Source organism: Balaenoptera borealis (assembly GCF_965194805.1).
Source record: "Balaenoptera borealis genome assembly, chromosome: 15".
NCBI classification, from domain to species: Eukaryota; Metazoa; Chordata; class Mammalia; order Artiodactyla; family Balaenopteridae; genus Balaenoptera; species Balaenoptera borealis.
The window spans coordinates 55,947,792-55,966,549 of NC_138871.1; the positions used below are offsets into that span (position 1 = coordinate 55,947,792).

The following is an 18,758-nucleotide window of genomic DNA, read 5'->3' on the forward strand; positions in this document are numbered from 1 at the left end:
ACAGCCAAAAATAAATAAATAAATACATTAATTAATTAATTAAAAAAAAAAGGCAGATGCTTGCTAAAAAAAAAAAAACCTTTCTGAGCATCTTTTAAAAAAAAAAAAAAAAGAAAGAAAAGCTGGTTTCTGACCATTTGCCAAAGTCTTTTAAAATTGTATCAGTTGAGAAAGAGTGCTCCAGCCCCACCAGCTTTTTCCCAGTTCCTGAAACACTGCGCAGCCTCCTTCTACAGGCTTTGAACATCCTTTTCTATCCATTTCCACTCTCAGCGCCCTTCTCACGTGGGCATAAGCATCATTTCCTTAAAGAAGACTCCCGAAGTCTCCAGGCTAGGTCAGGATTCTTGTCATGTGCTCTCACAGAACCATGCTCTTTTCTTTCAGAGAACTTAATATGTTATTATATACTCATTAGAGTCATTGTAAAATTAGCAACCGTCTTCCTCACTAGCCTGTAAATTCCAAAAGATCGGGATTGTGTCTGTTTTTATTATCATTTTATCCAGAGCACCTAGCTAAGTGCTGGGCTTATAGTTGAAGCTCAATAAATACAGAGGAAGAGAGAATATGAAAGAATAAGAATGAATGGATATGAATATATCACTTCTAAAAGACTTGGGTAAACAAATATTTCTTACTACCAATCTGTAGTAGGGTATTTGAGTATTCAGTCTTATGAAAAAATGTAATAATTGTGTTAAAGGAAATTTTGAAAGTGAAAAATTATATCAACTACCCTAAGAGAGCAGCTCTATTTTCCTATAGTTTTCTTCTAATCTTTGTCCAAGTGCATATTTTTATAAAATATAATTATTCATGACATTAACAAACTAGAATTAGAGAAAAAAATTTATGTGACAGTTTCTTCCTCTTCCTACAGAAACAGTTACCATTTATAAGAAAACATATAAATAAATATAACTTTTAAGGCTATTCAATAGGAAACTAAATTATAGGTGCATGATTTGAACATAGATGTATACTCCCACTTTGGCACTTGGCGATGGCATTACACACCTGTTTTTATAAGTGAGACGAACAGTTCTCGTACCTTCCCATTTCCCGGGCTGCTGTTCTTTGGAAGCCTGTTCCCATTTAGAGATAATGTCACAAATCTAGAAGGGAAGTGGAAAATGGAGATTCATAATATTTTTCACATTGGGTATTTTTTGAAGACAAGCATGTCTATAGACTGAAATTTTTCAATTAATGTGATCAAACCAAATGGACTGATGCTTTCTGTTTTAAGCTCCTGCAGCTCTGAGTTTAGAATTTAATTATAAATCACTCTTTGGTCCTGTTATCCTTTTGGACACACATTAACTTTGGACTATGGCCATGAATTTTTTACTCAAAAAGGAATCTTAATGAAGGACTGCATGAGACTGGAAACAAGAAGATTCCAGGAATTTTTCGTGATTTAGTCACTGAAGAAGCAACTTTCCACCTTCTGAGTTTATAAAGATTGGAATAACTGAAGTTATACCAAAGAAATCTGAAATATAATGTTAAGATTTTTGATAAAGAACAAAAATTCTTCAGGAACCAAATAAATGTTGTTGTTTTTTTTTTTAAACTGGTCATTTGAGAATTATAAATAACAGTTTTCAGAATTATGGGGTAAGCAGTTATTCACCAAAGCCCCTAATATTTACTCAGCTCAAGTCAACCAAAAATACCAGCTTATCTTCTTGACTAATTATTAACAGTGCTCAAGGAATGTCTGTCTCAAAAATTTACATTCGGAATTGCTGATCTAAACAGGATATACTTGGAGCTGAGAAGAAAAAGACATTCATTTATCTAGATGTCTCAAAATGCAGCTGAAGAAATAAGGCAGGGGTTGGGTGGAGTGAGGTGGAAATCCTATCTTCTGACCAGTACTCCTAAGGAACTAAGTATGAGCTTTAACATAGTCTGTGGATCCCCATGGAGACCCAACAGATCGTTTTGCAAGTGGAGCTAGGTTTTTGGGAGTTAGATAAAAGTACTGATATTTCGTATGTTCTAAACTCATGGGTGTGTCCCTTGCTTTGCCCCAATTCTTTAATCTCCAAATCATAGAAATACCTTTACTCCATAACAAGGTACTTATTCCCAAGAGCAATGAAGGACCACATCAAGTAAGAGGGTCCAGACCTGGCTCTAGCTGTTTGATTTGCCATAAATCATTTTTCACTCTGGGCTTCAGTTTCCTCATTTGCAAAATAAGTGGGTTATTTCTCTAAGGTTCCTTATGGTTCTATATTCTATATTTTTAATTGTTGCCATCGCTAGATGGAAACTTTATTACAGTTATTTTACTATGACCTAGAAAACATTTTTAAAGAATCTTCCAATTCTCTGTCTTTGCTCATGATTTTCCTTATGTCTGGAATCTCTTCTTTATTTCCACAGGTCCGTATTCTACCAATCCCTCAAAGACCAGTTGAGCTCTTCCCTAATTTCCAATCTGAACTTAATCTCTCCCTTTGCAGAATGCTCACCTTAATATATTTATCACTTTCAGATTTAAGGTTATCAGTGTATAAGGCTACTCTTTCCTAAGCAAATTAGAAGTTCACTGTGTGCAGGGACAATTTCTCGACCTTCTTTATATTACCCACAGGGTCTGGACCAGCTCCTGGAACACAATAAATAGTTCCATGAATACTGCTGAGTGAATGAATAAAATGGAAAGCCATTTTATTAGACCTTCCACACCTCCACTCTTTTTACCCTAATATTTAGGGTATTATTACTATTATTAATCCTCTTCCTCTCTTTAACATGGAGTTATGTGTGTGTGCAGACTGTATTAAGAATTCTACGGCTTCAACAAAGTCCTGCAATATTTTTTTTATTATGAAAATTAGATTGCTTAAATTTTTGGAAAATTCTTGAGCTAAACTTTTTGCAAATAGCAGAGTAGCTTCTTTGCTGTTTTCTGGGTCTGCCTCCTTAAAAGGAGTTGGTTTTACCTTGATGTTTCCTTGAAGACAATACTCTAAATCCCTGCCAGAAGGATCATCTGTGAACAATGCAAATCCAGACTGTGCTGGCCTCCTCATCCCTGTATCCTGGTTCAGAGTATTCAAAAATTCTTCCACTGTGGTGGATGCATCAAATCCAACTACCTAAACAGAAATAACAAAGTCGTTCTCTTAATAAAAAGGTACACACATTTCAAACTTAGATTTCAGTGGGGAAACAGGGCAATCTTGATTCATGATTAATGATAACATATATTTATCTAGGTGTTTTCACTTTTTTTTCAAAGCTCCGCTGGAGAAATTTAATGTCATCTTAGTCATTAGCTCGATGTAAGAATTCAGAAATCTTGGCTCCGGCCAACAGACATGAATTCAAAATAGAAAGATCATTTGACAGCTGCAAACATCTTGCAGAGATATTATGCCTGCCCATTAGAAGCAAACCAAGAACTACAGTACAATATGTAATCTTTAAGCAAAGGGAAAAAAATAAACAAGGAATACACAAACAAATGAACATTTTTAAGCATTTAATTTTTGTTTCTTTAATATGCAGTTAAGTATCTGAATTCCGTGATAAAAGGCTTAGAGCTACAAAGACTAATTGCTAGCTTTGGAACATGTTTGCTTGAGTTAATAAGCAAGCATTTAGATCTGAGTTGGGAGGGCTTGGACAGTTTTCCCAGATAATTCCTGAGATCTGGAGACTTTAAAGAGACTAAACCTGTACATGTCCCACATGTTAGTAATTATTTCCTCACCTAGCCAGTACCCAGGTGGGGAAAGGCCTCAACCTTTTTGTTTTTCTCCATCGGAATTATAATGGTAGTGAAACTCCTCCCTTATTTGGTTCAATTATGGATATTTTAGTGTGAATCCTTTTTAGCAAAACTGTTTCACAACTCAGCTGTCCTGACAGAAGGTCTAATACATTTGCATATTTATCACTGCCAGGAGCTGACAGAAATAGGGAGACAGTCTCACTTCCCAATTCCACAGAGTGCACTTAGAATTCTAGACTAAGCATGTTTTCATTGGGTAGAAAGTCTAATCTACCTGATATATCCCGTTCATGAAGTGTACGGGGATACTGAAGGGCAAAGAATGATGATACGGGTTTCGAAGAAGGGTGGAAAGAATTTCCATTCTTGAGGGTCTTGCTTCTCGATCTCCATTCTGCTGCGTTCTTTCTACACATCGCTGGCAATAAATGGCATATTTTCCAAATTCTGTCCTATAATACAAAACTTAAGATAAAGCCTAAGAACAAATTTAATTAAGACAACCTTTTATATATATGAAACCACTAAGAAAGCTTTCCTTGGTGTACAATATTATAATGTATTATGCTAATGTTGACAGTAATTTTTCTTTTTGAGTGATATTAACTGCTGTCACTTTTCTCAAATTCTAGTGTCTTTACTTTTGCCACTGACTAAACCAGACTTCCCCACAAAACAATCTTCATTGTTATTGTATTATTATAGTCACAAAATAAATTTAAAATTACCAGACGTTTTATGGTCAATATACAGTGATTATATTAACAAATATAAAGAAAATAACTGTATGAAGACTAGTGCAGGATAACTTAAGAAGTGCATGATGAGGGGAGTTCTCTTTTGAAGAACATAGAGGTTAATGCCATTCCTGCTAAGCAAGGTAAGAAAATATCTTTAAACAAAAATAAAAATATATTTTCCTTTTTTACAAAACATGCACTTCTTTAAAAATGTTAAACATTAAACAAAACCGCTGGAGTAAATAAATCCAGTAAAAGCTGGATAGAGATCTTATTTGCCCTCATTTGTTATATATAATTTTTATTCTGTTTATAAAATCAGGTTGATAACATCTCTAAATAAATTTTTATTCCAGTGCCTTCTAGGTAGACTTTAAAATGTCACCTTTGTCTGGCAGGGGTAGGGGGTCCTCAGTGACTGCAATTGAAATCACATGACCTTGAGGACAGAGTCTCCAAAACATATTATGAGCTGGAGTATATTTTCCTACTGCTTCCAAGTTGTTTTTTGATTCATCATTTGTTTGTTTGTTTGAATCCCAGAGTCTATTTAAACAACCTAATATGAACCTCTTGGACAAAATGATCCTGATAACCCTTGGCTGGGTGCCCTGGGTCCCACTGTAAGAAAGCCACTCTGACAGCTGAATTTTACGAGCCCTTTTCAAAGGAGTAAAAATTCTGAAGTAATTCAAATACATACAATTATAAAAGGTGGGAAGACCATCAGAGAAGTCTTCTACATAAAAGAATTCAATGTGAAGAAAATAGTAATAGGAAAAATAAGGAAACAAAATAGTTGCTTTTATTGAATGAACACCCACTAATGATAAGACATTCATACTTGAAATGTACATAGACTTTTCACTTAAAATATTCTTTGTCAGTTTTTCAAGCTTTTACTGTAATCTTCCATAAGAGATTTAACATAACAAAGGAAGTATTTTCCCAGCTCCACATAAATGATAACCAAAGGCTTCCTGTACCAACATTTGTTTCACACATTCTTCCACAAATGTACCTGGCAGGTTACTAAATCACTTTGATTTATTGTAGACCACTCAGAGGCCACATAAATGGTTTAGCTGGCTAGAATTCTGCATACCTGGAATCTGCATTCCTCTTTAGGTGGAGCCTGAGGAGCCACAGGAAAGGGTGATGGGGAAGGAAGAGCCCAACACAGAGCGCTAAGAGCTGCCAGCCCTGGGCAAAGAGAAGCATCACAGGTCAGACACCATGTGGTCGTCAGAGATCCAAGTCAGGGCGAGTGTGACTGACAGAGGCTGTGAGAGCAAAGGGATGATGACAGTCTTACTTGACCCCACAGTGTTTTTGCTTTTTCCATATATACATTATCTGCTTAGAGCGTTTATAATACATAAAAACATAAAAGCTTCATATTGGGTCAGAACCATAATCCATCTAGTTGTATATATTGTTGTCTACAACCGAGGTACCAGAAGACATGATATGGTAGTCCTTTTTGATATCACACCCAAAGATTAGGGAAACTGTTGCTTTTTGTTCATTTATGTATTAACTCATTCATTGAAATATAAGTAATGGCACTGAAAAAGGGCAGATTGAAAAATAGTAAAAAAAAATTATTTATACAAAAAGCAAAACCAATCTACCCATACATACATACAAACCTAAATAAGGGGCAAGTACAAAAATATTAACAGAGGTATGTCCAGGTAATAGAATTGTATGTGATTTTTATTCTTCTCTTGCTCTGGACTATATTCTATTTTCTCTCTTAATTTTTTTAATTAAGCAAGTATAACTTCAATAATTTTTTAAATGTCATATAAAAAAGGAGAAGGGGCAAAGGCCCTGCCCTTGAAGAACCTACAGTCCAGGAGAAGACATTATATACTGAAACAGTAATTTATAATATAACATCGCTAATACATTGTAATATTTTTTAAGTATAACCAATGGAGGGAATGACTTACTGTTGCGGAAGTCAGGAAGGAATATATGGGAGAGATGTTGCTTGGGATGGATGGTGAAGTCACAGGTAGGAAGAAAGCAGAGGGATCCAGGTAACAGGAATAATGCCAGGTGCAAGGTGAAGGATAATGCAAAGGCAGGGTGTGTTTGAAGAATGGGGAGAGTTTATTCATTCACTGTACACTGGAGGCAGGAAGTACAAAATGAAGTGGAGAAAGAGGAGGCCACTGGAGCCAGACTATGAAGGGCCCTTGATTCACATAAAGCTTAAGCTTCAGAACCCCTCTCATGCACAGATCCCCTCCAAGTCCCTGGGACAGGCCTGATGAGCTGTCATAGTCATATGACATGGTCATACGTTCCTTTAAAATGTGTAAAAGTAATGTATTTTGTACTCTTTTTTCTTGGAGAGTATTCACTGCATAAGCTTCAAGTCCCACAAAACCTGGATCCACCCCTGAGAGTCTTACAGGCTAGGGTAAGAAATTTCTATTTTATCCTGTAGTTGACAGGGAGTCAGTAAGCAAAGATTAAAAGAGGCATTCATTGAAGAGTAAACACAAGTGACCAAAAACCCCCTGAAAATAAATTCAACTGCACTAATAATTAAGGAAATTGCATCCAAAGTCAATAGTGAAATACTATTTTTTAACCTGGAAAGAAATTAAAAGAATTACATTGAACATTGTTGAAGATATAGGAAAATTCTAGAAGTGACTCAATGAAATTCACTGGACTTGCACACAAAATTTAGGTTCCAAGATGTCTACTGTAGTGGTACTTATTATAGGAAAAATAATTGGAAAAACCTAAATGTATAGTAATTGCTATTAATGCAACTAGTATTAATGTTTTGTAGACTGTTGAAGGCTACAGGGGAAATGATTATGTTCTATACTTTTTTAAAAGTAGTATGCATACTGTAACTCTAGTAATGTGAAAAACTGTGAGTGCATAAAGATATACACATACACATTTACATATAAATATAGAAATTGAAAGGATATACATAAAAATATTAATAGCTGTTTTTCCATTTCATACTTTTTGTAATTTTCCAAATGTCTGTATTGAATATGTATTATTCTTACTATCAGGAAAACAACATCATTGAAAATTGCATGTGTATGTATCAACAGATACCTGCAGTGGTCCTGGTTGATTCTGTGGCTGTCTCCGTCTTGTCTGTTTAATGAGCTGACAGCAAATTTCATTCTGTAGCTCAGGATGTGTCAGACAGATTTGCAAAGCACTCTGGGCTAGAGATATGTGATAATCAATTGCAGGAGAGTCAACTGCTGCATTTATAAAAAGTTGGCAGGTCTGAATTAAACAAAAAAAATAGATATACTCAGGGTGAGAAATGATTAGATTTACTCTGCATGAAATATTGATTCTCTTCTTAGCAATAGCTTTTGTTTAAAAGGATGGAAAAAGATATATTGTGATAACACTAATCAAAAGAAATCCGGAGTGGCTACATTAATATCAGACAGAGTAGATTTCAGGGCAAGGAATTCTGCCAGAGATAAAGAGGGTCATTTTATAATGATAAAGGGTTCAGTTCATCTAGAGGACATAACAATCCTAAATGTTTTAATAACATAGCTCCAAAATACATGGTACAACAACCTATAGGACTATAAGGAGAAACAGACAGAGTTCACAATTAAAGTTACAGATTTCAATATCCCCTGTCAATATTTGAGAGGACAAGTAGGCAGAAAAATCAGTATGGATATAGAAAACCTGAACAACACTATCAACCAACTTGAACTCATTTGTAGAATGCTCCACCTCAGAGCAGAATATGCATTCATTTTAAGGGCATATGGAACAGTAATAGCCTCTGGTCTACCAGACTATAAACTTCATAAAGACAAGGACTCTTTCTTATTTATCTTTGTATTCTCTACACAGCACAGAATTTCTAAATTTATTTGACTACAATCCCTTCCCATCTTTATTTTCTTCTAGTAATACCAATTGGCATCTTTAAAAACTAGTTTACTGAGGAAAATATTTTGGGAAATAGTAGACTAAACAACTTAAAATGAATGTAAATAAATACTTTTTTCCCCCAAAGAGATTAAATTTTGGAGTAGGTTACTAGGAAAAGGTTATAGCATAATCTTTCCTAGACATTTTCCAAAGTAGGATATTAATACTTATCATTCTTCATTTTAACAGTTCATTGTAATAAAACTGTGAAAATTTGTTTTGTTCCTGACTAGAGGAGTAGGTACTCCTGCCTGAGAAAGTTTAGGATGGATTGCCTAAAGGCAGGGGAAGCAACTTCAATACTCATAAAGTGTTCTATCTATGAATTCTTAAAAATATTTGCATGCTAATTGAACCCCAAATTATTGTAATAATGTATTAAATAAATTTGTAGTTATAGTGTAATATATATATATGTATATATATATTTGTTTCAATGAATTAAATATATTGGGCTTATTAATGACATTGATATTTGGGAGTAAAATGAAGTTCTGAGAGTGAAATCAGTTTCTTTTGAGCAGGCTATTTTAAAATGTCAGTCTTTTTTTTCCTTACAACAAATGTCAGAAAACAAAAGAAGTACTGCTTGTGACAGCATATAGTTGGATCTTGCTTTTTTATACAATCTGACAATCTCAACCTTGTAATTGGAGTCTTTAGACCATTTAAATTTAATGTAATTATTAGTATGATCAGGAATAAATCTTCTATCTTGCTATTTGTTTTATATTTGTCTCATATATTCTTTTTGTGTTTCTTCTTTTTCGGCCTTATAAAAAATTACTAGAGTATATTTTATGATTCTGTTTTATGTCCTTTATTGGCTTATCAGCTAAACCTCTTTGACATTTTTTTATTAAGTGGTTGCTTTAGGGTTTTAGCATATATTTTAATCTTATCACAGTCTACCTTTAAGGAATATTATACCACTTCTTGTAGTATAAGAAACTTATAACAGGCTTCCCTGGTGGCACAGTGGTTGAGAATCTGCCTGCTAATGCAGGGGACACGGGCTCGAGCCCTGGTCTGGGAAGATCCCACATGCTGCGGAGCAACTAGGCCCGTGAGCCACAACTACTGAGCCTGCGCGTCTGGAGCCTGTGCTCCGCAACAAGAGAGGCCACGATAGTGAGAGGCCTGCACACCACGATGAAGAGTGGCCCCCGCTTGCCACAGCTAGAGGAAGCCCTCGCACAGAAATGAAGACCCAACACAGCCAAAAAATAAATAAATAAATAAATAGTAATTTAAAAAGTGTTAATAATTAAAAAAAAAAAGAACCTTATAACAGTATACTTACATTTCCCCTCTCTCAGTCTTTGCGCTATTATTGTCATATATTTTATTTCTATGTATAATTTTAAACCCCACAATACAATGTTATTATCTTTCCTTTAAACAGTCAATTAACTTTTAGAGAGATTGAAATAAGAAGGAAAAATTCTTATATATTTACCCACATATTTGCCATTTCTAGTGCTCTTCATTCCTCTGCATAAATCCAGATTTCCATCTGGCATCATTTTCTGACTGCCTAAAGGACATCACTAAACATTTCTTGTAGTATTGGTCTTCTGGGGATTAATTCTTTCAGGTTTTATATAACTGAAAAAGCCTTTATGTCACCTTTGTTTTTGAAAAATATTTTCACTGGATATAGAATTCTAGGTTGATAGATTTTTTTTCCTTGCAGTACTTTAAAGATGTTACTCCACTATCTTATGACTTGTATAGTTTTCAATGAGAAGTCTGCTGTCATTCTTATCTATGTTCTCTATGTGTTATGTTATTCCTCCCCAAACCACCACCCTCTTTATAATTTGTCTAAAGCAATTGATTATGATGTGTATTAGAGTAGTTTTTGTCACATTTCTTCTGTTTGAGATTCACTGAGCTTCTTAAATTTGAGAGTTTTATAGTTTTCATTGAATTTGGGAAAAGAAAATTTAAGCCATTATTTCCTTGAATATTTTTCTGTTGCCCTCCTTCCTTTTGTGGAACTCCAATTCCATATATGTTAGGCTGCTTGAAAATATACCATTGCTCACTGTACTCTATTCAATTTTTTTCAGTTTTTTTTAAACTCTGTGTTTCATTTTGGATAATTTTTCTTGCTATGTCTTTAAGTTCACTAGTCTTGCCTACTGCATTATCTTACCTGTTGTTAATCTCATCCAGTGTATTTTTTTCATTTTAGCCACTACATTTTTCATCTCTAAAAGTTCAATTTGGATCTTTTAAATATCTTCCATTACTCTTCTTAAAATGCTTATGCTTTCCTCTGCCTTCTTGAATATATGAAGTATGGCTGCTAGTCTCCAAGACGGCCCCCAATGATCTCCATCTCTTGATATTCAGACAATATCTGAGGCAATCCCTTCCATATTGTACTAGAGTTAGTCTGTGTGACCAGTAGAATATGGCAGAAATGATGGTATGCCATTTCTGAGGTTAGGTTATTAAAAATCAATGTGACTTCTATCTTGCCTAGTGCATTAGGAAGTCTTTCCATTCTGGATGATAGGAATACAAACTATTTTCAGCTATGTGTAAGCTCCAGGAATTTTTTTTTTTTGCCTATTCTTTTCTGGTAGTTCTTTCCCTAGCCTCAGGTAGTTTCCTCACACACGTATGATTATCAGTCTCAGCTAAAAACTCAAAAGGAACCCTCTATGAATCTGTGGAGCACTTTCCCACTCTCTTCTGCTCACTCCTCTCAGTTTTGTGAATTCTAACCATCTTGGCCTCCTCAAATTCTGAACTCTGTCTTGGTAACTCAGGAAGACTGCCAAGCACTATTTGGGTGTCCCTCCATGCACTGTGGTCATGAAACTCTCTCCAAGATATTAAGCTGCAATGATTGTAAAGCTTACTTCATTTGTTTTCCTGAGGATCACTGTCCTGCACACCCTGTTATTCAACAGTCTGAAAACCATTGGTAGGGTAAATCCAGTTCCTGTTGCTCCATTACAGCCAAAAAGCAGAAGTTCTTCCGTTTATCTTCTAACTGGTTGTTGTTTGTACGTGTAAAAAGTTTTGATTTCTGCTTATTAATTTTGTACCTCATTATCTGATTGAATTATCTTTTCTGTTTGTAGTAGTTTTTTAAGTTTTTTTCCCCAGGTATACAATTATATAATCTGTAAATATTTGCATTTCCAATTTGTTCCCTTCTAATTCGTTTTCATTGCCTAACTGCAATTGGTTAGTACCACTAATAGAATGCTAAATAATAATAATATTAATAATAATGGGGATACACTCTATACAGATTATGCTTTAATAAGAAGTTTTTAAAATATTAATGGGAGTGAGTATCATTGTCTTGTTCTTCACTTTAATGAAAATGTTTAAAGCATTTCCCCATAAAGCATGACATTTGTTTTTACTAAGCAGAAATATTTTATTATGTTAAGGAAATATCAGTATTTTATGAATGCCTTTTCACCATCTATAGAGATGACTGTCGACTTAATAATAAATAATATTAATAGACATCTTAATATTTAGCCATCCTTGATTTCCTGGAACAAATCCCTCTTAGTCATGATTAGTATTCTTTTAGTATGATGTTGGATTCTCTTTACTAATATTTTATTAGTTTTTGTATGAAATGCTCTGTTTTCTACAATATTTTCTGGGGTTTGGTGTCAAAGTAATACTCACTTCACAAAAAGAATCTGGTGACATGATGACTGAGAATTGCTTCAAAATAATCCAATCTTGGAGAGCAATGGGGTTGGGGAGAATAAAACAAAATTGGTCATATGTTGACAACTGTGGAGCTGGATGATGAGTATCTTATACTTCATAATATTCTCTCTACTCTTACATATGTTTGAGATTTACCCCCAAAAAAGTAAAAGAAAAAAATTTTGCAAAATTTCCTTCTTTCTTATACTTTGGGACAGTTTAAACAGCATTGAAATTATCCACACTTATAAAGTTTGGTAAATTTCCCTGTTTAAATTTTCATTCACCTGTGTAATTGGTTTTCGCCATTTATATTTTGTTATAAAGTTGATCACTTCAACCAGATTTTCAAATATATTTGTATAAAGTCTTTCTTGCTTTGGGTATTTGTGTATTCTACAGGTGGATTTTTAAAAACGTTCCATTATGGTAATTTTAAAACATGAACAAAAGTAGAGAGAACAGTATAATGTACCCATCACCTGGTGTCAGCAATTGTCAACAAGCATTTTGCCACACTTGTTTCGTTCAACCCCTGCATCCACTTTTTTTCTGTAGTATTCTAATGTATATCATGTTATTTTACCAATACTTCAGTAGGGCTCTCCAACTGATAAAGATTTTTTTCCCATAACCATCATGTCATCATTATCCCCTTCCCAAATTAACAACAATTCCTTAGTATTACCTAGTAAATATATAATTTTTTGAGATGGGTGGAACGTAGGCAAGAAAAAGCCAAAAGAGAGACAAAAATTGAGACTTTAGGACACTATGGGAAAATGAAGTACCAAGGTCCCAGTGCAGAGTCAAGGCATGAATCCATAGAAGGTACATTATATTCTGAGACTGGAGTAATGGAGGAAAAAATAGATGAAAGAATGTCTGTTGAGAAGAGAGATTCAAGGTGATCATTTCTGATGTCCTCTAATTTTCCCAATGAACTAGAAAGTAAGTTTGTTGTGATGAGCATTACTGAGTAGGGAATTTGAGAGGATGTGACCAAAGACAAGCAAAAGGAGAGACAGCTGACCCTAAGGAATGAAGACCACAGATTTACATTGGCTCCAGTCCATACGGCTGTTTGATGCTCTCTAGCAGTATGTATGTGATTAATATGGAAGCAGGCAAGACAGCAGCATTGATCTCGGTTGGGGTTCAGCTGAAGAATGCACGGAACTACAGGTCCCAAGGAACTATGAGTATTAATGAAAGTCATCCAGACTAGATAAAGAAGGAAGAAAAGCCAAGAGGCAGTTATCGTGCTCTCTCTTGATCTCAAAAAAAATAAATGGCTCAAAAAAATGTCTTAATGAGGATGAGAAATGGAAGAAAGAAAATAAGAGAGCTCATGGGCTAAGAGATTATGGTTAATGAAAGACACATTAGAATTTAAGCTTTTAGAAGTGGTGTACTTATGAGGAATGTTGAGGTCAGGGTGTGGACATGGAGAATTGGAAGGTGAAGCAGGGTAGAGAGGAAGCTTACTGACATTGAGAAGGTCAGGAATCTTAAGGCCATGGCATTGGTGAGTGAAGTGATAGTAAAGTAATTCAGGGTAATGGCAAGATTTGAGGCAGAGAGAAAGATGTGAGTTGGGAGCCAAAATCCTTAATGAAATTTGAGGAGTTACCAGAAGGTGACTGATGACAGAGATCATGAGGGTGGAGGATTAAGAGTGATATAGTTGAATGGTAAGCTTCAAGTCACCACGGATTTCTAATACAGGTTGAGTAATAAGAATTTGAGAGTAGCACTGGAGAAGAAGAAGGATATTGATCCCTCTCCCAACACTGATGTACAAGTGATGTCAGGAATCTCTCCATTTGAGAGGTTGAAGAGGAAATGATTCTTCTGATATTAAGTGTTTCACATGGCCCAAACCATAGATAGTTTACTGCAGTAAATCTCAAATCCTCACTCAGAAAGCATATTAAATTCACCTAATTTTATTTCAGTAGATTTTCTTAATCATCATCACATTTTGAATTTTCTTGAAAAGAGTGGAACTTTATAATCTGAAGTTTTATTTTTTCCTATTAAATTTTTTAACAATATATAACTCCATATAAAATCTTACCTTAAATAATTTAATTGCTTCTGTCTGTAGAGCTTCCGAAGGTAGTGTTGTCAAAGGAGAAATGAGTCCTTCTTTGCTGTGACACAAAGTAGGGTGTCTCCATATCTGAGAGGCTAAATACAGAATGAAATATGAACAGGAAACAGAAAGAATCACTTATTTTGCCCTCACATTAAATCAGCCCTTTAGAAATTAGCTCATTCTGGCTTGGCTCACAATTTAAGTCATAAAACTCATGAAAAACCTCTGATAACATTATTTTAGTTCAGTTTCCAGGCCATTGGGATTCTCCTATTTCTGTTTTGGATAAATTAAAGCTAGAAGAGTTTGGTACAAATATTCTAGGCCAAAACAAGTCTACCAGGACATTGTCATGTTGCTTAAATGTGCTAAAGATTGGTGACCTAGGTGGGGAGATGACTGTACATGAGAGGGAGCTGGGGGAAGATACAGAGAGGAGAAGCCAGAGCAGAAGGAGACAGAAAGATAAAGAGGAACTTGAAGTCATTCCTAAAATCAACATTTATTAAATTCCTATGCTAGACACTGCAAATAAAATGTGATCTCTATTATTAAGTAAAGCAGAGCTTAGAATCTAGGCTCTCAATGGGGAAACCTTAGCCATAAAAAAAACTTCAGTGCAAAGCAACAAATGCTATAAAAGTTTTAAATGGTAAAGTGCATTGGGATATAATTTTAACATTTATTAGGCACCTTTTATGAGCCAGATGTTGAGTTGGGATGGGTTGGCTGGGGGAGCTCCTAAGGTAGGTAGGATTTCATCAAGTTGGTGGGGAATGTGAAGGAAGAAGGGTGTTCCAGGCAGAGGGAGTAATGTGAGCAAAGGCAGAGAGGTGTGACAGGATATGGACATATCAAGGAATGACGGTGTCCTTGGAGCCGAAGAACCACAGTGAGAATCCTGGCCCGTGACAAGCAAAGCCTATGAGAAGATGGGTACATCTCAGGGAAACAGGAACCCGCAAAGTGAAAATTCTATTAGGCTAAGGGAGTTAGGGCCCATTTCATAAACCATAAAGCGTTGTACGTTATAAACTTACAAGGTTCCCCTTCTATATTTAGCAATTTGCAAACGAGTTGTTCAAATTCAGATCCAACATTTACATTGTTACTTCCAGCTGCAACAGTCAGGTGATAAAGCCAAGTGTCCTTAAAAATCAAAACATATTAATAGAGATGTTAACCAAGACAGTTTTTGATGACTTAAGGAAAAAAACAACTTGCATAAACAGTAGAAAACTTTGACAATGGAAAAAAAAAACACTATTAATTTTTAAATAATAACTAAAAGCCACTTAAAGAGTTCTGAAGCCAGCTTATTTGAATTGTGCTCATAGTACCTTTTCCCCATTGTTCACATTTAGAAAAGCATAAGAAAATTAAGAAAGTAATGTGACATTAAGAGACTAGAATAAATAAAACCAATTAGTATTCTTTTAAGAAATACAACAAATTCTATCAAATTTAAAATCTGACTCCTAGTACATACAAATAGAACACATAAAATACCTAGGAAATCCAGAAAATTTAAAGAAGGAAATAATACCCAGAAGGAACATACCTCAACACAATAAAGGCCTTATAAGAAAAGCCCACAGCTAATATCATACTCAATGGTGAAAAACTGAAAGCTTGTCCTGTAAGATCTGGAACAAGGCAAGGATGCCCACTCTTGCCACTTCTATTCACCATACCACTGGAAGTCCTAGCCAGAGCAACAGAGCAAGAAAAAGAAATAAAAGGCATCCAAATCGGAAAGGTAGAAGTAAAATTATCTCTGTTTGCAGATGACATTATCTTATTTGTTGAAAACCCTAAAGATTCCATAAAAACACTGTTAGAACTAATATATTTAATAAAGTTGCAGGATACAAAATCAACAAACAAAAATCAGTTGTGGGGACTTCCCTGGTGGTGCAGTGGTTAAGAATCTGCCTGCCAATGCAGGGGACATGGGTTCGAGCCCTGGTCTGGGAAGATCCCATATGCCACGGAGCAACTAAGCCTGTGCGCCACAACTACTGAGCCTGTGCTCGAGAGTCTGTGAGCCACAACTACTGAGCCCACATGCCACAACTACTAAAGCCTGTGCACCTAGAGCCCGTGCTCTGCAACAAGAGAAGCCACCGCAAGGAGAAGCCCGTGTACTGCAAGGAAGAGTAGCCACCACTCACCACAACTGGAGGAAGCCCGCGCACAGCAATGAAGACCCAACACAGCCAAAAAATAAGTAAAATAAATAAACTAATTAATTTAAGAAAATCGGTTGTGTTTGTATACACTAACAATGAATTATCCAAAAAGGAAATTAAGAAAACAATCCCAAAACAATAGCAAAAAAAAAAAAGAATAAAGTACTTAGGAATAAACTTAACCAAGGAGGTGAAAGATTTGTACACCAAAAACAATAAAGCACTAATGAAAGACACTAAAGCAGACACAAATAAATGGAAAGACATCCAGTCATAGATTGGAAGAATTAATATTATTAAAAGGTCCATACTACCCAAAGCAACCCATAGAGATTCAAAGTAATCCCTATCAAAATCCCAATTTTTTTTTAACAGGAATAGAAAAAACAATCCTAAAATTCACATGGAACAACAACAGACCCCAAATAACCAAAGCAATTTTGAACAAGAAGAACAAAGCCGGAGGGATCATACTTCCTAATTCAAAATATATTACAAAGCTACAGTAATCAAAATAGTATGGTACTGGCATAAAAACAGACATTAGGTCCATCAATGGGCCTAATGATTGCTTCATTAGGCCAATGGGACAGAATAGAGAGTCCAGAAATAAAACCATGCATATATGGTCACCTGATTTTTAACAAGGTTGCCAAGAATACAGTGGGCAAAGGATTGTCTCTTCAATTAATGGTGTTGGGAAAACTGGATATCCATATGCAAAACAATGAAATTGGAGGGCTTCCCTGGTGGTGCAGTGGTTTAGAATCTGCCTGCCAATGCAGGGGACACAGGTTCAAGCCCTGGTCCTGGAAGATCCCACATGCTGCAGAGCAACTAAGCTTGCATGCCACAACTACTGAGTCTGCACTCTAGAGTCTGCGAGCCACAACTACTGAGCCCGCGTGCTGCAACTACTGAAGCTCATGCACCCTAGAGCCCGTGCTCCGCAACAAGAGAAGCCACCGCAACGAGAAGGCCATGCACCGCAACAAAGAGTAGCCCCTGCTTGCCACAACTAGAGAAAGCCCGTGAGCAGCAATGAAGACCCAATACAGCCAAAAATAAGTAAATAAAATAAATAAATTTATTAAAAAAAATGAAATTGGACCCTGATATCACACAGTACACAAAGTCAATTCAAAATGGAATAAAGACTTAAACATCAGACCTGAAACCATAAAACTCCTACAAGAAAACATTGAGAAAAAGCTTCTGGACACTGGCCTTGGCAATGATTTCTTGGGTATGACACCAAAAGCACAGGCAACAGAAACAAAAATAGACATGTGGAATTATGTCAAACTAAAAAGCTTCTGCACAGCAAAGGAAACCATCAACAAAATGAAAAATAACCTACTGAGTGGGAGAAAATATTTCAAATCATATTTCTGATAAGGGGTTAATATCTAAAATACATTAAAAACTCATACAACTCAATAGCAAAAAGACAAACAATCCAATTAAAAAATGGGCAGAGGATCTGAAAAACATTTTTCCCAAGAAGACATACAGATGGCCAACAGGTACACAAAAAGGAGCTCAACATCATTAATCATCAGGGAAATGCAACTGAAAACCACAATGAGTTATCACCTCACATCTTTTAGAATGGCAACTATCAAAAACAAAACAAAACCCAAAAAAGATAAGAAATAACAAGTATTGGTGAGGATGTAGAGAAAAGGGAGCCCTGTACACTGTTGGTGGGAATGTAAATTGGTGCAGCACTGTGGAAAACAGTATGGAGTTTCCTCAAAAAATTAAAAATAGAACTACTATATGATCCAGCAATTCTACTTCTGGGTATTTATCTGAAGGAAGGTTTGTAATATAAATTTATATAAAATAGTAACTCAAAAAGATATATGCACCCCCATGTTCATCACACCACTATTTACAATAGCAAAGACATGGAAGCAACCTAAGTGTCCATCAATGGATGAATGGGTAAAGAAAATATGGTATATACATACAATATTATTCAGCCTTAAAAAGGAGGAAATCCTGCCATTTGTGACAACATAGATGAATCTGGAGGACATTTCTGTGTCTGGTTTGTTAGCAACCAGGTTTGTTGCCTGCTAACAAACCAGACACAGAAAGACAAATACCATATAATACCACTTATATGATGGATCTAAAATAGTCAAACTCATAGAAGCAGAGAGGGAATGGTGGTTGCCAGAGGCTAGGGGGAAGGGGAAACAGGGTGGTATTAGTCAAAAGGTACAAAGTTGTGGTTATATAAGATGAATAAGTCCTGGGAAAAAAAAAGAAAAAAAAAAAAAAGATGAATAAGCCCTAGAGATCTA

At 35.5% G+C, this 18,758-nt stretch overlaps 1 protein-coding gene across 4 annotated transcripts in view; it reads right to left on the reverse strand.

Moving 5' to 3' along the window:
• PLEKHH2 (pleckstrin homology, MyTH4 and FERM domain containing H2) overlaps positions 1 to 18,758 on the reverse strand; it is a 123,086-nt gene that overhangs the window by 17,801 nt on the left and 86,527 nt on the right. For 3 of the 4 annotated variants that reach the window (XM_082357989.1, XM_082357990.1, XM_082357988.1), the window contains 7 exons: positions 15,292 to 15,400; positions 14,231 to 14,343; positions 7,597 to 7,776; positions 5,603 to 5,700; positions 4,032 to 4,209; positions 2,964 to 3,119; positions 1,021 to 1,118 (listed from right to left, as the gene is read on the reverse strand). In XM_082357989.1, coding sequence (XP_082214115.1) covers positions 1,021 to 1,118; positions 2,964 to 3,119; positions 4,032 to 4,209; positions 5,603 to 5,700; positions 7,597 to 7,776; positions 14,231 to 14,343; positions 15,292 to 15,400 — 932 coding nt within the window. The remainder of the gene's footprint in view (positions 1 to 1,020; positions 1,119 to 2,963; positions 3,120 to 4,031; positions 4,210 to 5,602; positions 5,701 to 7,596; positions 7,777 to 14,230; positions 14,344 to 15,291; positions 15,401 to 18,758) is intronic. The other variant, XR_014235098.1, reaches the window with a different exon arrangement.